Here is a 21,939-nt window from a genome sequence, read left to right as displayed (position 1 = left end):
ATTTGGCAGAAAGGGAGAGATAAAGGGAACATTTCAAATGTTACTGTGGTGCTCGAGGTATGTCATCTACGTTGTGGGGAAATTGCACTTATTTTCATACCTATCTCTAGAAAAATAAATCCTGTGTGAAAATACTGTAATTTTCATAGAACAGTGTATTAAATGCCGTGACATTGTCATTAAATAACAAGGAGTAGTCACGCTTTTCTTAAAGGTAGGTTTCTGTTCCACTACATGTGGCAAAGTTGAGGCATAAAATTCTTTTGTCCAAGGAATGACACATGGGCAGCTTTTTATCTCTTTGGGTACCAGTCTTGCATTTGTATTTTCTGTGTTACAACCCCTTCTTTGTGCAGATGGTGAACGAGAGATTACTATAGTGAGACAATTATAGTACAAAACAAAAGCAACAGAAAGTCCTCATGATCTAATATAAGAATGGAAACAGCTAGTGGAAGGGCTTGTTTCAACCTTCGTGCTGATACTTTTATCTGAAAGTAATCTGATTAAGAACTACCTACCTTTATGCTTTTTGTCAGCTGTGTTGTGTCAGTTGCAGGCATGGAACAGGGAAGGTATAACCTCTGTATCTGGTTATCTGAAATACCTATTTATGGAGATTTTCTTGGCTGGAGATCTGCGTGCTTCTGGTCTTCACCTTTAAATTGTTGCCCTTGTGCCAGCTCAACTTGTGTTAAAAATCATAATAACTCAAAGATAGCATCAAATTGGTATTTTTAATTCTCGATCAAAACATGGTTGATTAAGATCAGGATTAACGTTTTGGAGTTCACGGTGAGTGAGCTGGTGTTTTAATCAAGAATCAAGGTGTGTGGTATTAGATAAGAAACTTTATTATGTACTAGTTATGGTTGACTTTTTACTAACTTCATGGACATTGTACGGAGATAGAAATTACTAAATTTCAAGGTAATATCCTTTCTTTGTAATGATGGTGTAAACTCCGCTATGTCAGCTTCAGCTGTCTTTTGTGTCCAGCAGAAGTAGCATTGTCAGCATTCTTAATGTAGGATTTCCTGTTCTTTTCTGTCTAGATTAGAGTTCTAGAGGTATGCTTTATGGAATTCACTTGTCAGTTTTTATTATTGTGTAAATGGGGGTGTATATGCTTAGTAACAAAAGCTTTGTATGCTCATTTGTGCTAGTAACACTTTTCTGTTTTGTACACAGAAGTGAATATGTATATGTTTATGTGTAAAAGCAAATATATGTAAATATACAGAGGAATTAATGTATTTGGATTCAAGAACCAAATATTTTTAGGGAAGGAAAATTGCTCCCATAAGAGAAGTTTCGTCTTCTTGAAAAGATACATACCAGGTCTATGGTTTTAATGTTTTCAAGTGCCTTATTTACATCCTTGTTGTTGGTGGCAAATTTTGTTTCCCATAAAATGCATTGGGGTGAGGCTGTATTTCAGCATGAAGTTACAGTAAGATTGATACAAAACAGCCAGGACAAACCAAGTGTTCTGACATGGGAAGAAGCCGCCGTCTGTAGCCTCGTCTGCATCGTGCTCGTAGCTCCCGCGCTAAGGCACAGGCTTTGCATCTGCTTTGCATTTGTTATGGAATGAATGTGGGTAAAAGCTTCTACCTGGACAGTCACTACAGAGCCACTGAGACATGATGGCTCGTGTGTCAAAGACCTAACGTAAGAAGGCATTTTGCTTGATAGCATTAACTGGAATAATTTATCCTTGTTAGTCTTGCCCGTATGTGGCATTTGTACAGTATGTGGTTTTGGATATAATTAATGTACTCTTTAATTTGTTCCTGGAGCGTAAGATAATAACCTTAATGTGAGTTCTTAGATGCTGTATCTTGTGTTTTAAATGAATTAGAAACACAAGCATTTAAGTTTGTCATGGCAAGCTCTAGTTGAACTTTCAGGGATGGTTATTCCACATACTAATACATTTGCTACTCTCTTCATCGTCATGTGTGTTGTTATACCGACCTTGTGTTTCTATTTTTTGACATACTTTTTTTCTCCTCCTTTTTCAGGTGAAGCAGGAGCTGTAGAAGGAAAACCTCGTGGGTCGCAATCATGCCATTCCCTTTTGGCAAGTCTCACAAGTCTCCTGCAGACATAGTGAAGAACCTGAAGGAAAGTATGGCAGTTCTAGAAAAGCAAGATATCTCTGACAAAAAGGCAGAAAAGGTACAGTTGAGACTTTCCTATTGCTAGACAGTAATTGAAAGGGGGGAAAAAGGCAATTACAGCTGTTGAAACTGAATCAATTAAGAATTAATAATTGGGGTTTTTTACTGTGATAAAGGGTAAGTTATTACGTACCTTTGAACAGGTGTGTTTCATGTTGGTTGCTTTTGCATTTTTCTGCTACTGGCAGCTGACATGATATTTAAAATAATTTGATTTGGAACTGTAGGATGTTGAATTGTTTATTAAGCAGCTCACAGCTGTACAGTGTTGTGGTGCCTGTGTCCACCGTAGTGGCTTTACTACTGTACAGTAGTTCTGTCTGTGCTTGTCCATGCAAATGTTGATAGGGCAGAGTGTCTGTTACTGAAACCAAGGAACTTTGTGTCTCCATGGATGTCAGTAGAGGTTATACTTTTACCTTTCCTTACCTTTTCTTCAGCCCAGAGGAAGATGTGGTGGAAAGTTCCTGTGCTAGTGCAGTTTCCTTTAGTGCTACTTCAGGATCTGAACCTGTCAACTGTAGTTTACTTCTCAACTAGTAGTCTCGATAGCTTTACTAAAAATTACCTTCAAGTTCAGCCTGTGTGCAGCTGCATCCCACCTGGTGACTTGTATGGCAGGGGTATTTACTGTTTAGGTGAAGTTTTTCCTGGTAAACTTAGCACAAGGGCATAGATTTCAATACTTAAAACACCAAAACGAAGCACCAAATGAAACAGATAAACAAACAAAAAAAGAAAATAAAGCATCTTCCTCACCAGTCTACCAGCTTTTGAAGCAGGCTGTGATACCCTCCTTGGATCCTCTCCCAGCATTATTTAACTGTTCTGTGCCATTCTTGGCATCCTTACAGAATCATGTGTAGGAGTTAAGTCACAGTCTTTTTCACATTCAGTCTTTTTCATGTTCACCAGTATTTTTAAGCAGTGTGTTTCACCTAGATTTGGCACTGCTGCTTTAAGTGCAGGGAATCTGGGTCTTAACCGAATGGCCATCTTGATCCTGATAGTCTTTGGAATCAGTGCATTCTACCCCAATGCCAGCATGTGGTATGTTCCAGGTCTCTTGCATTGTACCACAGAATTTTTCTCTGATGGTTTTTTTTCTCTTGCTGGAGAGAAAAATGTTATGGCCTGTTATGCAGGCCTGCATGGAGGCTGGGAGGATTTTCATCTGCTGCTGCTTATTTTCTATCTCTAATGAAGACATCTGTCAGGAAAGGAGTGGTAGGTGCATTCTGAAGAGTCTGTTATGAGACACGGCTCTGCCTTCTTCATCTCAGCCTTATTATTAATTCCTGGAGGTTTGGCTTGATCTTGAAATCTCTTTTGTGTCATCTTTTTCTTTTTGCTTAGACCTCTAATGGGGAACAGGCCAGCTTCATTCCATTGTGCATAGCTGTGCGCTGTATCACATGCCTGTGTTCTTGATGCTGTAGATGAAGATTATTATGTACCATTTGCTTCTTACTGGCCTTTAATCCCATACCTCCATCTTCTCTAAAGACCTCATTTATGGGAGGCTGCTGCTTTCACAAGGAATATGCTAAGCCTGTGGAGTTGTTTCTCCTGTGTCATATAGAAAGGAACACATTCTGCTCGAAGGAAATAGGGCAACCCATGTTCTCTGGGTTAAATGTGAGCAGGGTTAAATACTGACATTCACAAGACTGAGCTGGATATGGTAGTGCTGGCCTCTGTCATCCTCGTTCACAAAGGAGACCAGTTGATGAATCTGAGCATTCACAACAGTGTCTGCATCTCCATACAGAGATTCTTCAGGATATAGTTGTTTCATTGGCAAACCAAAACGTCCGTGAAGATAACTGTGGTTGTGGCAGTTTATCTCAGGTTCTCAGATTGTTTCCTAGAGATAGAGGTGTTCTTTGATAGAGAAAGTTCTTCAATACCTTATGGACCAGTCATCACGTCTTTGAGAGTGCAACTCTGATTAAACACTCTGAATTTGTGCCCTCTTGCTGTGCAGTCTGTAGAAATTACTGGAGTAACTTTGGAGTTAAAAGTCAGCCAGAGTCTGAGCAGTAGGCATTATTAAAAAGAAGACAATATTGTACATGTATTTAGGCGTATTTTTATCTTTCACTATCCCTTTTATTATTATGATCCTTTCTGCAATGTAACTTTCCAGCCTCCTTTGGAGAGGAATTCTGTTCTGATGAAAAGGTGAGGTCTGTGGCTAGTAGCGGAACAGAAATAGAAAAACTCACTGCGTATAAAGCACAAAAATTATTACCCTTTAGGAAATGGGGAGAAAAATGCCAGAGTTTTCTTTTTTTATAACTCCATTTTATTAGTGATTAGACTTGTATAATATACACTGTCTCTCTCAGAAATTTCTGCTCCATTGCTGCTGTTTCATCCAAGGGTGTGCTGTTGTAGCCTGTCAAATAACAGCAATAAACTTCCAAGGCTAAGCAGCATGGTACATAATTCAGTGTTAATTACTGTTTGTGCTAAAGACACTTTTTTGGGTGCACGGAATGTTTACTTTTCCTACAGTACTTTGTTTCTTAAAATTAACTACGCATAGTTACATATTTTCTTTACTCTTGAACATAATTTGAAGTGCGTATGTAGATTAGATGAAAAAAAATTCAGCACATGTTGAAGTGAACTGAATGTTTCAAAATTTATTTTTTGTTTAAAATATTTCTTCCACAAAGTGAAATTAATTGTAGATGTCCTTTTGTTTTATACCTTATGCCCAACTGAGGTTCCAGAGACAAACTAGTATTTTTGTACTGCAGTACCACAGTGGGGTTTTTTTTATGTGTAGTTCACCTTATTTCCTACCATGTGGTAGCAGGACAATGCTGTTAAGAACATATTTAGTTTGCTCCTATGTAGAGGATGCTCTTCGGCAGTTTCCTAACACACTTGGAAATACAGATTTGTAAGAAAATTAGACAAATAATTCTCCCTAGAAATTAAAAGTGGAATTACTTATGGTTGAACAGAACACCTCATTTTTTTTCAGTGTTTAGACTGAAATTTAAAGCCTTTAATGTTTTGTGAGAGGAAGAAAAATCAATGTAAGAAAAAAAGGTTTTTAAAACTTGGATAGTGTGTGTTCCTGTACATTCTTTATAATCAAAATGGAAGAGATTCTTCAAAGCAAAAGATGTAAAACAACAGTAGTGTTCATCATGCATCTTGTTCACTTATGAAACATTCTGCCTGCAGTTCAAAAAGTGAATTCTAGTTGCATGTTGATCTACCTTAGTTTGAGCTCTGTGAGTACTGGAGAACAATGAACCAGGTAATTCTCCAGGTCATTTTGAAATGTTCCTGAAGTTGGTGGTCCCTGCTTGGGAGCTGAGATGCGGAGTGGCTGTCAGAGCTGGACGTTGTGTCCGGTGCGGCGCAGCTCCGGCTGCACGCTGGCCGCAGCCTTTCGCTCGGGACACAGGCAGCAGCTTGTGTTTTGGAAGGGAAACTTGAAACGACAAGTGCTTTATGACTGTGAATGTGCTTATCGCCCATTACTTGTGTTTTTTCAGAAAGGGGGGCTGAAGGGAATGAGAAGGAAAGCTCCTTCATATAAATGGGACCTACCCATGATCTAGCCCATTAATGAGTCTCTTATTTGCATCTCTTTCTCCTCTTTGGCTGACATCAGCATTTATTTTTATACTCAGTTTTGTGGCACGCATTTACTGTCGTGAAGGTAAAGATTTACTCACGTCATCAACTTGTTCTTCCCTACCCTCTGACCTGGGGTTAACCTGCTTGTAACTGCTCTGGTTTTGGCTTTCAGATAATTGTGGCAACCATGTTGTTAACCCCTGCGGGTTGACTGTTGCAGGCTTGGTTGGTCTCCTTTAAGTTACCAGCTCTATACAATGGACAGTATATTCAATGTAAGGGTTAAAGCCATATGCTGGTTGGATTCAGCTGTCCAAATGTAATATTATGTCATGTTGCCATAGGTGTAGGTCACATTTCATTCAGTGAGTTGATGCTGTCATTTACAAAGCAGTAACATTTTGAGTTTGTTATGCGTATTTGTACAATTAACTCCTGGTTGAAAGAAGGCCAGAGGTTATGAGAGCTGCCCTGTCTGCTGCATGGGGCTGGTACCCAAAGGGTGAAGTTGGGATTTCCTGTGAAAGTCATGGATGAGAAGACGACATGCTTCTCTAACTGATCTTAGCTCTTGAATGATATCTTCATGCTAGATATCTGCTGAAAAAGAATGTAGTCATTGTTGGCCTGTAAAATAAACTAGTGGAACTGACGCAGATAATCATATATTTACAGATTTGTATGTTTTTTGTAAGTGTTTTGAAATCCAATCAATTTAAATAGAGTGGTGTTTGTTACTTATGAAAGATACCGGTCTAGTCTAGTGAAAATATTCACCAAGTACAGGCTCAAAATTATAGCTAGGCTACCTTTTTGATGGATATTTTAATTCATAGTGCAAATTATGTAGCTGCGTTGTCAATGTGGGTAGAACCCCTGACCATAGACCCGGAGCCTGCTGGGCTCATCTCAAATTCTTAAAGACTAACCATGAGTTCTTTTTCTACTGTTTCTTTAGGTAGAGGCAAGTGTTGCTTGGTAAAACTCAGATACTCCAGCTGTACAAATCTATATGAAGTATTTGGTATTTGCATTGCTTAGCATTTAAGGAAATAGTAAATTTTGGAAATATTGGTGAAATATCCTAGAGACTGGAATAGACCATAGTGGTTCATAGTTATAGAGACATGCAGCTGATTCTGATCTGACAATCATACGTGACTTCATAGTGTCTCTTTTTATTTTTAAATAATCTCTTCCTATCTTTGATAAAAATAGAGAAAAAAGTATTTTCTTTATTTTACTTACTTACATCTTACTTTTATATTTTGACTTGTCCTCTAATGCTATTGATTGTCTGGCACCATCGAATTTCAAATGTGATTTGTCCCAGAATTTTTATCAAAAACTGATTGCTCCATGGTTGCTCCTTCTCAGTATTGAGAATATATATTTATAATTTTAATATATAAAAATATATATTAATATAATTTTAATACAAAATATGTAGAGACTATAATACGCAGAATATATAATACACATTTTGTGTGTATTCTGTATACATAAAATATACCCTGCTTCTACATTGTATTAGAATGTTTTATTTATATATACATGGTGTCTGATTGTTAATTCTACTCTTGATCATGGGCTTTTGGATGAACTTCCTTGTGCATTTTCATTTTCCTCTACCCTTTTTTGTTCCTGTTAAAAGAAATCAGCACATTAGGCAATTACTTAGATCTCAGTACCTTAGGAAAATTTGCAAGTAATGCTGGCCAGCCTTCTCTTATCTTCTAGGTTCTAGGTTCTCTTATCTTATCTAGGTTTTCACTTAGGTCTTAACATTGATCTTTATTGTAGCATTATATTTTTCCATGTAGCTATCTAAATTCCATTCTGCATTTGAAATGGCAAAAATAGCTCTGCACATCATGTATTTGGAATATATTTGAGAGTTCATGGAATAGGAGAGTAGAGATCACAGAACCACAGAAAGTTAGGGATTGGAAGGGACTTCAAAAGATCATCTAGACCAATCCCCCTGCCAGAGCAGGAACACCTAGGTGAGGTTACACAGGAAGGCGTCCAGGCAGGTTTTGAATGTCTCCAGAGAAGAAGACTCCACAACCTTCCTGGGCAGCCTGTTCCAGTGTTCCGTCACCTTGACTGAGAAGAAGTTTCTTCTCAAATTTAAGTGGAACCTCTTGTGTTCCAGCTTGAACCCATTACCCCTTGTCTTGCTGTTGGTCATCACCGAGAAGAGCCTGGCTCCATCCTTGTGACATTCACCCTTTATATATTTATAAACATGAATGAGGTCACCCCTCAGTCTCCTCTTCTCCAAGCTAAAGAGACCCAGCTCCCTCAGCCTTTCCTCATAAGGGAGATGCTCCACTCCCTTCATCATCTTTGTTGCCCTGCGCTGGACTCTCTCCAGCAGTTCCCTGTCCTTCTGGAACTGAGGGGCCCAGAACTGGACACAATATTCCAGATGAGGTCTCACCAGGGCAGAGTAGAAGGGAAGGAGAACCTCTCTCGACCTACTAACCACCCCTCTTCTGATACACCCCAGGATGCCATTGGCCTTCTTGGCCGCAAGGGCCTAGTGCTGGCTCATGGTCATCCTGCTGTCCACCAGCACCCCCAGGTCCCTTTCCTCTACACTGCTCTCTAATAGGTCGTTCCCCAACCTATACTGGAACCTGGGGTTGTTCCTGCCCAGATGTAAGACTCTACATTTTCCCTTATTGTATTTCATTAAATTTTTCCCCGCCCAACTCTCCAGCCTGTCCATGTCTCGCTGGATGGCAGCACAGCCTTCTGGCGTGTCAGCCACTCCTCCCAGCTTGGTGTCATCAGCAAACTTGCTGATAGTACACTCAATTCCCGCATCCATGTCGTCGATGAATATATTGAATAATACTGGTCCCAGTACCGACCCTTGAGGGAATATTCCAGAGATATTCTAGAACAAATTTGTAAGAGTTGATTTCTACTCCTTTTGATGTTGAGTTTTAAATTAGGAGGGAATATAGAAATGTCATATTTTATAGAAGTGCAGTGCATCAGGAGACCTTGGGTATTGATGATAATACTTTCAGAAAACCTCAATTTCTATATTTATAGTATGTATCCAGAAATGGTAGTTTGGCTTAAGTTGCAGTGATACAAGCAAGTCTCTTTTTGTGGTGACAGTGGTCAGGCATTGGTACAGGCGGTGGGGTGGTGGGGTGTCTGTCAGGGAGCTGCTCAGGGCATGGTGGGCTGTGCGCCTCGTCAACCTGATGGGACTTCAAGGTTGGCCCTGCCTTGAGCAGCTGGTCGGACCCTGATGTCCTCCTGAGGTGCCTTCCAACCTGGGCTGTCCTGTGTTTCTGTGTCTCTGTTACTTCCCACTAAAGCCATATGTCATTCCAAGTTCAAGTGAAGCACATTCAGATGGCCTTGGCAGTTGTGAAGAGCACGAGAAATAAATTCAAGTCCTGGTGTGTGTCTCTCTCTTGTTTGTTTGTGGTTTTGTTTGTTTGGGGTTTTTTGTGTGTGTGTGTTTTGTGTGGGGGGGGGTTTTTTAAGAAAAAAAAAAAGCACTCAGTTTGGAAACACTATTTTTTCTCTCTGGTTGGTAAGCATTTCCATTACGAGCATCTGTCTTGGGATGGTGGTGAGGGAGAGCCTTTGAGTGTGATTATTAAGCTTTTGGCAGGGTTCTGATTTCTAGAATTTTGGTATGAAAAACTCTCCACCGCCATTCTTTTAATTGCAGGAATCCCCTCAGCATTGCCACCGTCTTACTTAAAGTAGGTAGTTACTCGAACCTCTGCCTTTCTTCCTCTTTCATCTTGTTGTCTAAATGAGTGTGCAGGGACAGACTGCAATAGAACTTTTATTGCTGCTTCCTCTTTCCTTGGTAACCTTGCATCAAAGGCATCTCTTCATATCTCCACGTTTGGCAGATGTTCCTGTTTTTTTCCCTAGTAAAGAGAGATTTCTTCTGAATTTTAAAGAAATAGAATGCTTGTGTGGTATCACACTACTATAGTACGGTGTACTGGCTTTCTCATTTTACGTCTTCAGGAGCTGTCATGGATCTAAGCAGTCTTACCAAGCACCTGCTTCTTGCTGTCTTACTAAAAGTGTTCAGAAAATCCTTTGGAATTTTGATTAAGGAGGAAACTGGGACTAGGAACTGCAGTTTGCAAGTAGAGGGAGGCGGCCGGGAGTGGAAAGTTGTGGAGGAGCTAAAAATGATATGGAGCCTCCTTAAATGTCATGGAATCCTCACTTGCATACCTAGCAAAGCTGGAAGGGCTTTGGCTTGGACAGTGCATGGGTCATGCTGATCTTAAGCCCCTCTAGATATAACACAGAAATGAGAAATCTTTTTACATACGTCTTATAAGACAGGCAATATCTAGAAAGTGATCATTTTTCACTTCGTTAATTTTCCATATGCTACCAATCATACATACTTTACATTAAAGTGTATGCATACCTTGTTGGCAGGTTCATCTAAGTACTAAAAATCAGTGCACTTACAAAGCATTCATACTTTTTAGGCACATGAAGAACTAATACAATATAATTAAAGCAGCTGTTTATGATTATCTTTTTCAGCATTTTGTCCCCAAGCTATGTAAACATATATATTGAAAAGAGTAATTCTTTTTTTTCTCCAAGATAACTGTGTTTTAAGATTTAGAAGTTAGTGTTTAGAAGTGTTCTTGTTGATTTTTTTTTTTTTTTTTTTTTTTTTTTTTTTTTTTTTTTTTTTTTTTTTTTTTTTCTCCTCCTTACTCATGAGAGAACTCTGATTCCACTGCTAAATGCTGCTCCAGCCCATCATGGCAACTTGGGAATTCCTTATGCTGGATTCCTTAAGTGAGAGGTCAGACCTGCCTTCTGTAAGCTGGACCTCAAATGGGAAGCATCTTAGACTTTTGTTTCCTGTATCACTGTGTCCTTTTGAGTGCACCTCTTTCTGGGTCTGTTTGCCACTTTGTTCTTGTAAGCTGAGATAACCTGAACATTAAAGGAGGTTTTCTTTGAGGTTTTGTTAGTTGGAAAGGAAAAATTTTATCCTCACTGACTGGAATAGGAGCCTGACAAGTGCAAAATCTGTAGGAGGGGTACGATTGGTCACTCTGAGCAGTTCACTAGAGACAGGCATGTGTCTCCATGTCATGTTTTCCAGTCTGATCCTGCCTACCTCTGTTATACGGAATGGAAATTTCATTGGGTTCTTTTCAGCCCATTACTGTTCTTAGGGGATTTTTGAATGGGAAGTTTAAAGGCAGTTAAAAGGAAGAGATTTTTACTTTTGGTAACTTGTCAAATAAATTGCGTGTGTCCTGGCTCTGCCTTTTTTTTTTTTTAAATGAGATAAAACAGTATTATTTGAAGAATGATTATCTATTGTGTTTTATTTTTAACAGGTTGTCGTTTCCTGATTTTTTTTTTTTTTTTTTTTTCTCCTTAATGGAAGTTTGCAGATTATAAGAATAATAGAATGTGCAGCTACAAAGGCAAATGGCATTGTGCTTTAACTGTAGTATTTTCCCATTTTCTTTAGGCCACTGAGGAGGTCTCAAAAAACCTTGTTGCCATGAAGGAAATCTTGTATGGCACAAATGAAAAAGAACCACAGACAGAAGCCGTGGCACAGCTTGCTCAGGAGCTATACAACAGTGGTCTCCTTAGTACCCTAGTAGCCGACTTGCAGCTAATTGATTTTGAGGTAAGAAAATAAGTTTGACATTTCTTATATGGCATATGTTAAAAGAAATACATCTGAATTCCTGACACTTTAACTGGTTAAGGCATCTTTTGATCTTTGGTCGCCTTTTTTTCTTGGCTGGGACAAAACCATTAGAAAACTCGTTATTCTGAACTACGTAGAAAATTAAGCAAATATAGGATGTGAAATCTGTGAATTTAGGCACATAAACCACAGAAAATTGAAGTAGATTAACCTCTAATCCTGATGATACAGTTCTGCTAAAATTATGGAATAATTCTTAATTGTGTACGCAGAAGAGTTAATCTCTTAGTAGTAATGCCAAAGTGAACATATGCTATAATACTACAAGGCATATCTATATTCTCATCTTGTTAAATTAATTTATGAAGTATTTTAAATATTTAAGGTAAAGCTGTTAGTTTTAATAAGTCCAGTATTTCTCTCTCTTTAGAAACAAGTGATGAAATCATTTTTCTGTTTTCATCATTTTTTTCTGTTTAAGAAAAAATCAACAAATGCGAGTTTTTATTGATTACTTCAAAATAGCAATACTACTTTGTATTCAAACATACATATATACAAACCTCTAACTGGCATTTGTCACTACATCACATGGAATTATTCAGCTTTCCAGTGCCATAATAAAAAAAATCACCCTACTTCTAAGACATTGCAGTACAGTAGGATTTTCCTGTTTTCCCTGAGGTCCCACAAGAACCGCGTGATTGTCTAGGAAAGGAGCCAAACCCCATGTATCTCACTCCACAGCCTTGACCATAAGACCATCCCACTTCAGGTTGCTTCAAAACAGTATTGTTCATAAACAAGTTGTTCACAATGCAAACACGTTTAAAGTCCCGTTGTGGTATGACATTCCCAAACAATGGCTTTCTTCCCTGTTCGTTCTTCTCTCCACTCCACCCCACCCATAACTCCCTCTGATTTGTGTTTAATTGTAATATGGTGGTACTTTTTCCCTACCCACACAACTGTTTATATCAAACACAAAACATTCAGGTTGTTAAATAAGCAAAGAGACCTGGGAAAGCTGAGAGGGAATGCTGGAATGTGATGGCCTTTAATTGCTGAAGAAAGGAAATCATGAAACGTCATCTGGTTTCTGCTGACCTCTGGATTCTTATCAGCTTGGTGTTTACTCAGCCTGGTTATTAGTGAAGGAAGCCTTCATTATCTCCTGGTAATGAAAAATGATAACAATTTGTACAGGCTTGCTCTCATTAAGGAGAACTATTCATTTTATTCTAAGGGGACTTTAAAAGATTGCGAGTAGTTTCCTGCTTGTGGACTTTCTGCTGCTTTGTTACATGAGGATATGACAGTTCCCCCTTGAGAGAGAACAAGTCGTTCACGCTGCTTTCTAGGCCGGACCACGTCTGCTTTTCAAGGATGGGACCTGGCAGACTGTCCAGCTGTTGTTGGTACCTAGCATTAATGTCTGCACACCTGTGCTCCAAACCCACACGACCTTCCCAGGTGTTACAAAGTCCACCAGATGTTGGTTTGATATTCCACATCCCTGTGGTTGGGGCTTTACTGCATTGGAAAGGATTTATCCATTATCAGTGGAAATATGAACTTGATTTCCTGTTGATTCTTAAACTTGAAGAGTAGGTCAAGCATTTATTCCTTCCGGTGCCCCATCAGAGCTTGAGGTCGTTCAGTGATGAAGTAAACATAACCTTTTTGTCAAGAACTTCACTCTTGTGCCTGAAGGTTTCCTTATAGAACACGGATAGAGAGGTCATTAATGGACAAGGACTGTTCACTCTGACTCTGAAACTGTCTCAAATGAATTTGAATCTGAATAGTTTTGTAAAAAAACAAAAAATCAAACCAAAACAAGTAACAAATTAAACCCCAGAAAAGTAACAAATTTCATGTTTTAATTAAGAAACTGTCTGACTGTCCAGACCTTGCTGTATGTAAAAGCCTGTTTAAAATTATACCCTTATCTGGAAGGTTTCTTTCCAAGTACAGCAGTCAACACAACTATCTGCTTACCTTTCTTATAAACTTACCACTTATCTCCCTGCTGGTTTGTGCTGGTGTGTCTACAGGAAAGATGGTATCTTTTGGTATCCCTTGTGCAACCTTTGGGGTTTTTTGTTCGCATTTACTTTGCGTTTTGTTGTGGTTTGCTTGTTGTTGGTTTTTGTGTTTGTGTTTTTTGTTTGCTTGTTGTGTGGTTTGTTTGTGTTTGTGTTTTTTTTTTTTAATTTAAGTAAAAACAGAAAACAAAAATGCCTTTTGCATAAGGGAGCCTGCTCAGAAAACAATACTGGCCCAGTCTCCTCCTCACCTCTCGCAGTCGTGACTGTGGGCACAGAGTTCAGTGTCTGTTTGCCCTTGTTGGACCATGAGATCACTCAGTAACACGTCCTTCCTACAATAACCCGCTTTGGTATTACTGTGTACCACTATCAGTTCAATTATGTGCATAATAAGGAAATGCCGTTCTTGCTGGTGAATCCAAAGCAAGTTGTGAGATCCAGCGCAAAATTGGCAATGTTAGTGAATGAGAGTTGATGACTATATTATGTGGAGTTTGAGTAAAGCAATTTCTGGAAACACTGCTCTACTCATTTCAGAACAAAGAGTTGTGGTGTTGCTTTGGGCTGGCTTTCAATGGAATTGTAATTGAGAAAACAAGCGTTTACAAACAAACTCTTATTTCCTGAAAACAACACTCTAACAAAACTGTCCATGGTAATTCACAAACATGCCATTTGTAAAACTACAGTCCTCCTACATTTTTAAAAACATCCATTTTTTTCTTATGCAATCTTCTTGACTTTTTTCTGTTGTTTTTAAAGTTTTTCCTAATACGCTTTGCATTTTACTCAAAAGCTTACTGATGTCACTCAGGACATTTATAGTACAGCTAGAGATTGTCAAGAAATGTTATCTACATATTTTTTTGTGTATAGCGTTCAGGGAACCTTCAGGTGGAGTTGCTTAATAGGCCTTTATTTGTAAGTCCAGGCTTCGTGCAAGTTTGCCTAGGCTTTCCCTGGATTAGATCTGATAGCAAATAGTTCTGAAGTTGTCTTTATGGCAATCCAAAATAGAAAGTTAATTGCAGAAATCTGTCTTTTAAATGTTGCACGTGAACGACAGTGAAAAGTGCTTATATTTATCATCAGCTTTTTGTTAGATGTCTGTACCAATTTGTCATCTTTAGCTGTGGTCTGACAGAAGAAATAACTCGGAGATGTATATATATTCAACAAAGAACATTGCCAGCTCCTTATTATACTGTCTGGTGCACTTTCTTTTGTGTAGTCTGTTCTGAATTCCGTCCTAGTCTTAACTATGCTTCTTTTGTGCATTGAAAAATGTGAGATTTGCATTTTAGGTCAGTGGAAGATTTATCTTTGTATGTTTTATTTATTTATTCAACTTCCATAAGTTGTAGTTTTAAGTTTGATGTTAACACTACAGTCAGAAATGCTCTGCACACTCTTAGTGGTGGCATGACGTGTTCCTGGGCCAGGGAAGAGGATAATTGAGTGTTGAAGAAACACTTTAGTCAAGAGCATGGTTAAAAACTGGTACGTGATTAACAAAAACAAGTATAAAACAAGCCCAGGAGACTGATGCTACATAAAAGTATCTGATGAAACATCGACTGTCTTTACTTCTTAATGTCAATTACGTGTGATCTGCTTGCAACATAATGTAATGTTTTGAGTGCTTTGACATATTTGAAACGGGTATAAAGAAACAGAATATTTGATCTGATTAAGATCAGAGTACAGAGACTGACTGAAGTGCAGAGCTCACACAGTGTGCATGCATGAGATGATGATAATGTTTGTTACTTGCCTAGTGGACTTGAATATTATGTGTTTAACTGCTAATGTTTTTGACAGGGCAAAAAAGACGTTGCGCAAATTTTCAACAACATTCTCAGAAGGCAAATTGGTACAAGAACTCCCACAGTTGAATACATCTGCACTCAACAGAATATATTGTTCATGCTATTAAAAGGGTATGTACACTGTGAAACATAAATATGCTTTTACATTAAGTATGTTTCTGAATTCATGGAGAAGCAGTGAGTTCTGAAATATTTTTCTTCCTTTGCAGTGTGCTTGATTTATCTATCTGTCTCTCTATATATATATGTATATTTTTTTTGTCTTGGGGCCTCTAAGTAAAGGAAATTTTGAGTAATAGACTACCAAGAATATAGTTTTGCATGAGATATGACTGTAAATTGAGGCCTGTTAGTAACCTAAAATACTCTTAGTGAGGTAGTGCAGGCATTTTCCTTTGAGAATACTATTTGATCCTATTTAAACTATTTCCTTCGGAACTTACTCCTTCATCAAGAGTTAAAGGCAATTTTTTCCTTTAACCATCATCATTTCCAGTTTTCTGTCCTATCTCCTGGTCTTAGTTTGGTCTTAGACTTTATTCATAGTGATTTATATTCCTGTAGTGATACAAATGCACTAACTCAGACTTGACTAAACAAAGAATGATTTGGGGCATATGGTGCATGCCAGACAGCTTTTTCTTCCTCCATTCTTGTATTATCTGCTGTGCTGGATATTGGAAAATCGCGCCATACTGAATAAGCGATTTACATGTAGAGCTGTGGATCTCAAACATGAAAGCAGAAAAGTGGTGTTAACGTTTTCATGTTAAAATAAGATTTTTTTTTTTTTAAATTAGAATGTGCTCTCCATTTAAAAATAACTCCTAACATTTCTTCTAACGTTAATTAAGAAAGTTCTGGAAATTGCAATTCCAGCGTGTTATTTTGGGATAGAAAAGTTCATAAGACGTTAATAAACTGTTTTAAATATGCATCTGTTTCAAGTGCTAGTTTTATAATTTGTCAAAGCTGCTGTGTAAGCTCACTGCAGTTGTTGAGTACTTATTCCACCTACTGGGATAGCTAGAGGATGTGTCACAAGGCCATGCTTCTCACTGAGATACTTGCCTGTGTTTATGTTGGTGGCACTGAGATGTGAAGATAATCAAATATATGTTTAATGCTTAAACGGGAAGCTTTGTTGCATTTTTCCTTTTCCCTCCTCCTAGTTCATAGTAGTCATTGGAGTTGCTGACTAACCTGCCACATACATGGCATCTTGGGCTATTTTATTGTAGCATCTCTCCGTTTACCTCATCTTGGCCATTTGTGTAAGCCCCTGGAAAATGGATCATACAAGAAACTTCCTCTGTGGAGAAAGCAGGAGTTTTACGCCTTTAGGTTCCATGCTGATTCCAAAGGTTTAGCACTGGGAGCAGCACGGCATATTTGCTTCAGTTTGTACAAGTGTAAGATAGACACTCGTCTGCCAGAAGTGCTCTGTTGGTTTTTATTTCCCCCCCTGCATTCTAGCCCTGATTTTGCGGGGAAGCAAGATTTAAATGTTAGCAGGACAAAAGGATTATTAATCGTGGCATAACACAAAAGAAAACATTGATTCAGTACTACTTCAAAATAATTTACAAAAGAAGGCAAAGACATTCGAGGTGCAGAGAGATGAAACTACTTTCTCAGCATGCTCTCGTTGATATGTGACTGAATGAGGGCTGTAACACATTCGTCCTAATTTTTAGTCTCTGTTGTTGCTCTTCAGAGAGCATGATTCTGACAGGTATTTTTGAAACATTCATAAGTAAGGATGTTTGAAATGGGCATTTAGTTAGTTTTAGTGACTTACATGTTGTATCCAACTGAGTCAAATTTATGCAAATTTAATCTATGGGATGAGTTGCAAAAAGTTCAGTAGATTTCAAATCTCCGTGGCAGATTAAATGGGAAAATATTGTAGGATTAAACATGAAAATTAATTAATAAGAAAATGTTTTTGTATGGTAATATAGTTAGTGCTTAGTATGCACAATAATACTTTGCTTCTGAATTATTCTGGTGAATTTAAATTAGCTTCCAATGGTATAGGATGAAGGATTCTTTAGGTGGGACGCAGGAAGGTACATAAGAGGCTTTGATCCAGGATGAGGTAGGTAACAACAGAATTAACTTTCCTCTAGCCTGGGGTACCTTATATTGCAGCATGCTGAGATGAGTTGTTGGTTTGGAAAGGCAGCCCCATCTCTCTCCAGGTTCCAACTACTGGCTTGCTTGGGAAAACAAGGAGCTAGTAGCAAGTACAAAGGTGTATTTCTGTTGAACGTGTCTGTTGTGAGATTTTGGCAGCTGCTGTTGGTACATGCTAAAATGAGCTGAGAGAAAGGACCCTGTACTATTTGAATAAGAAAGCCTGCCAAGGAAACGTAGGGACAATTTCTAAATGAAGCCGTCGGGGATGGCATCATCGGGTCCATCAAGTCAGCGACGGACGTGTTCCAAAGGTCTCTTGTAAAGATGGTGCAGATACTTCCCCAGAGGCAATGCTGGGGTGCAGAGGTGTTCAATACTATCGTTACAGAGAACACTTGCCAGCGTTTCAAGCTGGAAGCCCATGGTGTGTAGAGTAGCCAGTGACACTGAAAAATGCCTTAATGAAAGAGCAGGTGTGAATCTGCGTCAAGCATTATTAACCCTTCATCCTCAAATTATGGATAGTTTTATGTAAACTGCTGTCATGTTTAAACAAACTGCTTTGAAGACAGAAATCACTTACTGCTTTTCCAGTTATCTGCAACCCCACCAATATGAAAAAAAGAAAACTGATTTTGAATATGAAGAAAGTATTTTTATTTACTCTCATTTCTCAGTTTGTGAAAATCATTTGTATTGGCTGTAATTTGGCATTTAACTGTCAATGATTTCAATATTTTGTAGAAGTATGTAAAAGAGTGGTTTAGTGCAGAAATAAGTTTTTGAATTTTTATTTACTTGATAGCACTGAAATCTGTAATATGCAGTGTGGTGTGGCAGTGCTAATTTGTGAAAGTATTTTTAAAGAATCTTTTTTTTTTTTTTTTTAAACAGGTACGAATCTCCAGAAATTGCTCTAAATTGTGGAATAATGCTTAGAGAATGCATCAGGCATGAACCACTTGCTAAAATAATCTTGTGGTCAGAACAATTCTATGATTTCTTCAGATATGTGGAAATGTCAACATTTGACATTGCTTCAGATGCATTTGCCACATTCAAGGTAATTTATATACAACACTCGAATTACTATTTCTGTAGTTCTCTGCTGTGTGAACCCACATGATGCGTGTTACATCCTTGGGCAAAACAAGCCTTGGGAGAAGGGAAAAAAAAATATTAAAAGGTGCGATGCAAATGGGTAAGCTGGACACTGTTCTTCCTTATTTCTCAGAATGCAAGATATTCCTTTAAATAGATATACCATGTTCCAAATAACTTTTATTCTAGAAAACAAGACTCAAACTATCATGCATTATCTGAATACATGTGCATTCCATGCCAGGGGCTTTTAAATCTGTCTCCAACTCCTCAAGTGAGCAAACTCCTTTTCATTCTGTTACGAACTGGCGTATATTTGATGCTGATGCTTTGTCTGGGGAAATTTTTTGTTTTCTTAAAACAGCCAGTTATGGGACTATAAGCGTAATATTCATGAGTAGTAAGTAGTGGGTCTTACCCTTGGTTGTGTATAGTTGTGTGCAGAACAGAGCCTTGATCCATAAACAGCATTCCTTGGTCATAAGCGTACAGACTATTTACTGGTGTGATCAACATGGCGCATCGCAAACCTTTCCTAAGTGATGCCAACATCTTCAGCAATGTCCAGATAACTGTTCTGAATTTCTTCATTTAAGGAAATAGCAAAGTTTTCTCTTGGACATCTTGTGTATACTCACTGTTTAATGAGAATGTATATGTACTGTTTAAATATTTTAGTGAAAATACTGGTTTTGTGCTCTTTTACAGGATTTGCTTACAAGACACAAGTTGCTAAGTGCAGAGTTTTTGGAACAACATTATGATAGGGTGAGCAGATGCGTTTTAATATTCAGAATTTTCTAGTGCTTTGTATCTTATTTGAAGAAATCAGTATATTTCATTCCTTGTTTAGCTTCACTTTTGGAAATTTACATACGATATTAAACCAATTGAATATACAGTAATTTCTGCCAAGCAGTAAAATTCAGTTCAAGACATTATTGTTGAATGTAAGAAAGGTGTAAAAGCAAGAGAAGGCGGCAGAAATCTAGATCTGATTTTTCCACTAGAGGGAACCCTTTCCTTGACTTTTTCTTTTGTCCGTGTTAACCGGTAACAACCAAAGAATGCAAGACAACCCTCCTCCACCTGCTGGGGACTCCTGAAATTAATGAACAGTGTTCAGTAGCAGGAACTACTATAGTTTAAGAAATAACGAGATAACTACATTGCAATCTAAACACTGAAGGCTCGTTAAAGTGTTGTGGTTTTTTGTGTTGGTTGTTTGTTGTTTTTGGGGTTTTGTGTGTGGTTTTGTTTGTTTGGGTTTGGTTTGTTTGTTGATTTTGAGCATGTACAATATTTAAACAGTAGTGACTTAGAGGAATCTTCTGAGATTTCAGATTTTGTTTACATTTTTGTTAGGGATTTGCATGCCCTCTGCTCTGTTACAATCATTTGGAAGAAAAGTGTGTATGACACTTGGAAAGGTCCTAACCCTTTTCTTTATTCTGTGTTTAGTTCTTCAGTGAATATGAGAAGTTACTTCATTCGGAAAATTATGTGACAAAGAGACAGTCACTTAAGGTAACACAAATATATTTTCTTCTTAAATGCAAAGTTAGAGAATTCCTTTAATTTCAAGGTGGGTTAACTTTAATTGAAATAACTTCAGTAACTGCCTTCAATAGTGTTTACTTTAGTTTTTCATGTGTTTTAATACTTGAGATTAGCTACTTTTCTCTAGTACAGTTCTTCCATTACTTAGTGTCCAGCACACACCAAGTAATTTCTCTGCCTGTGCAGAAATGACTGTATGCAATATGTTTATTCTTGTTGTGTTTTTTCCGTCAACAAATCTGGATGCATTTAAATAATTTAATAAATATTCACATGGTGCGACTAGAGCAATACTAGTCTTACATTCAAGTAGGTCAGAAATAGTGAATATAAATATAATACATAATACATAATACATAACTTGTAGCAAGGGTGGTACTTGTAGGCAATTTCCTTTTACTCTCCTCTGGACAAAGAAGGTAGCAAGAGAAGTGTAAATATTTCTCTTTTGAAGTATTAACTTTTTTTTGTGGTGTGTGTGGTTGGTTTGGTTGTGGGTTTTTTGTTGGTTGGTTTTTAATACCACATTCTTATTGGTGATGTATAGCTTCTGTATAAATGAAAAAATACAGAAATCATGGGGAGGAAAAAAAGGAATGAAAAAGACTTTTCTTTCAATTCCAGTTCATAACAAGGGGAGGGAACAAAAGGCGATTTTCACTTGTTGAGAAAAAGGAGAAAATGCACCCTGCACTTAGAAATTCAGGACGTTTGAGTTCTGTTGTTACTGTATTTACAGACCAGTGTCAGCTCCTCAGTGTGTTTGAAAGCACTTACGAAAAAGTTGTTTCTTATGTCCAATGTCAGTCATTTTTCATTTGGGCTTGTTTTCAACTTTTAGCTTCTTGGTGAGTTGTTATTGGACAGACACAATTTCACAATTATGACGAAGTACATCAGTAAACCCGAAAATCTCAAGTTAATGATGAACCTTCTACGAGACAAGAGTCGTAACATTCAGTTTGAGGCCTTTCATGTGTTTAAGGTACGTTTAAAAAAGCCCACAATAAAACAAAAAACAAAACAAACCCACCAGAAGTTGTTTGGCTGAGTAAACTACTTAGCTGAGCCTAAATGAAGCTTATCTTAATGTCTGCTAAGTGGTTAAATAGAGTGCTAATGTTCGTCCTTATTATGATCCATCTTTACAAATAGCTATCTTTGTATCTTTTGAAAATTGTTTAGAAACCACTTAGGGACTTTTGTATGATTTTCAGTGTAATCTGTCTTAGAAAATTTTGGAATTAACAAAGATGAAGTGTGATAAGGAGGAGTGCGTGATTTCATGTGAAATCATGAAGCATCTCTGAGCTCAGAAGTGTTTTCCTCATTCTGTGTGATCTTTGAAGGATACCAGTATTTTAGTCAAGTCACCTAAATTTCAAAGCCTAAATAGTAATTTGCACATAACAATAGATAACTTCTGACTTTGCAGCAGACAAATAGCTAAGAGTTTGGAGATATGAGGTATAAAAGTTTTCAGTGAACTTTAATATACCCATCTGGTGCTGTATATAATATGAAACCAAGCATTTACTACAGAATTTAACTGTGAGGTGTCTTCAGTGCTTTCTGCAGAGAGTGTTGTGGCTCATCACCTCCCACAAACTGAATTTACTTTGGTACTGGTGTTCAGCTTATAATTTAAGAAGCTGAGTGATTTTATTTTAAAACTTGCATTTGCTCCATTATTTTTCCTGTAGAGACACTGGCTTTTAAAACATGACTTTAAGTTATTGTCATCACTATTTTGTTGGCTAGGT

General features: G+C 37.8%; 1 protein-coding gene across 1 annotated transcript in view; it reads left to right on the top strand.

Annotated features, from left to right (window-relative positions):
- CAB39 (calcium binding protein 39) overlaps positions 1–21,939 on the top strand; it is a 43,502-nt gene that overhangs the window by 18,932 nt on the left and 2,631 nt on the right. Inside the window, exons 2-8 of the mRNA XM_065639924.1 lie at positions 2,028–2,184; positions 11,305–11,469; positions 15,366–15,484; positions 18,410–18,578; positions 19,325–19,384; positions 20,078–20,143; positions 21,018–21,161. Coding sequence (XP_065495996.1) covers positions 2,071–2,184; positions 11,305–11,469; positions 15,366–15,484; positions 18,410–18,578; positions 19,325–19,384; positions 20,078–20,143; positions 21,018–21,161 — 837 coding nt within the window. The 5' untranslated portion in view covers positions 2,028–2,070. The remainder of the gene's footprint in view (positions 1–2,027; positions 2,185–11,304; positions 11,470–15,365; positions 15,485–18,409; positions 18,579–19,324; positions 19,385–20,077; positions 20,144–21,017; positions 21,162–21,939) is intronic.

Source organism: Caloenas nicobarica, chromosome 8 (assembly GCF_036013445.1).
Source record: "Caloenas nicobarica isolate bCalNic1 chromosome 8, bCalNic1.hap1, whole genome shotgun sequence".
NCBI lineage: Eukaryota > Metazoa > Chordata > Aves > Columbiformes > Columbidae > Caloenas > Caloenas nicobarica.
The sequence above is the reverse complement of the archived record's forward strand: the minus strand, read 5'-3'. Positions and strand labels throughout refer to the sequence as shown.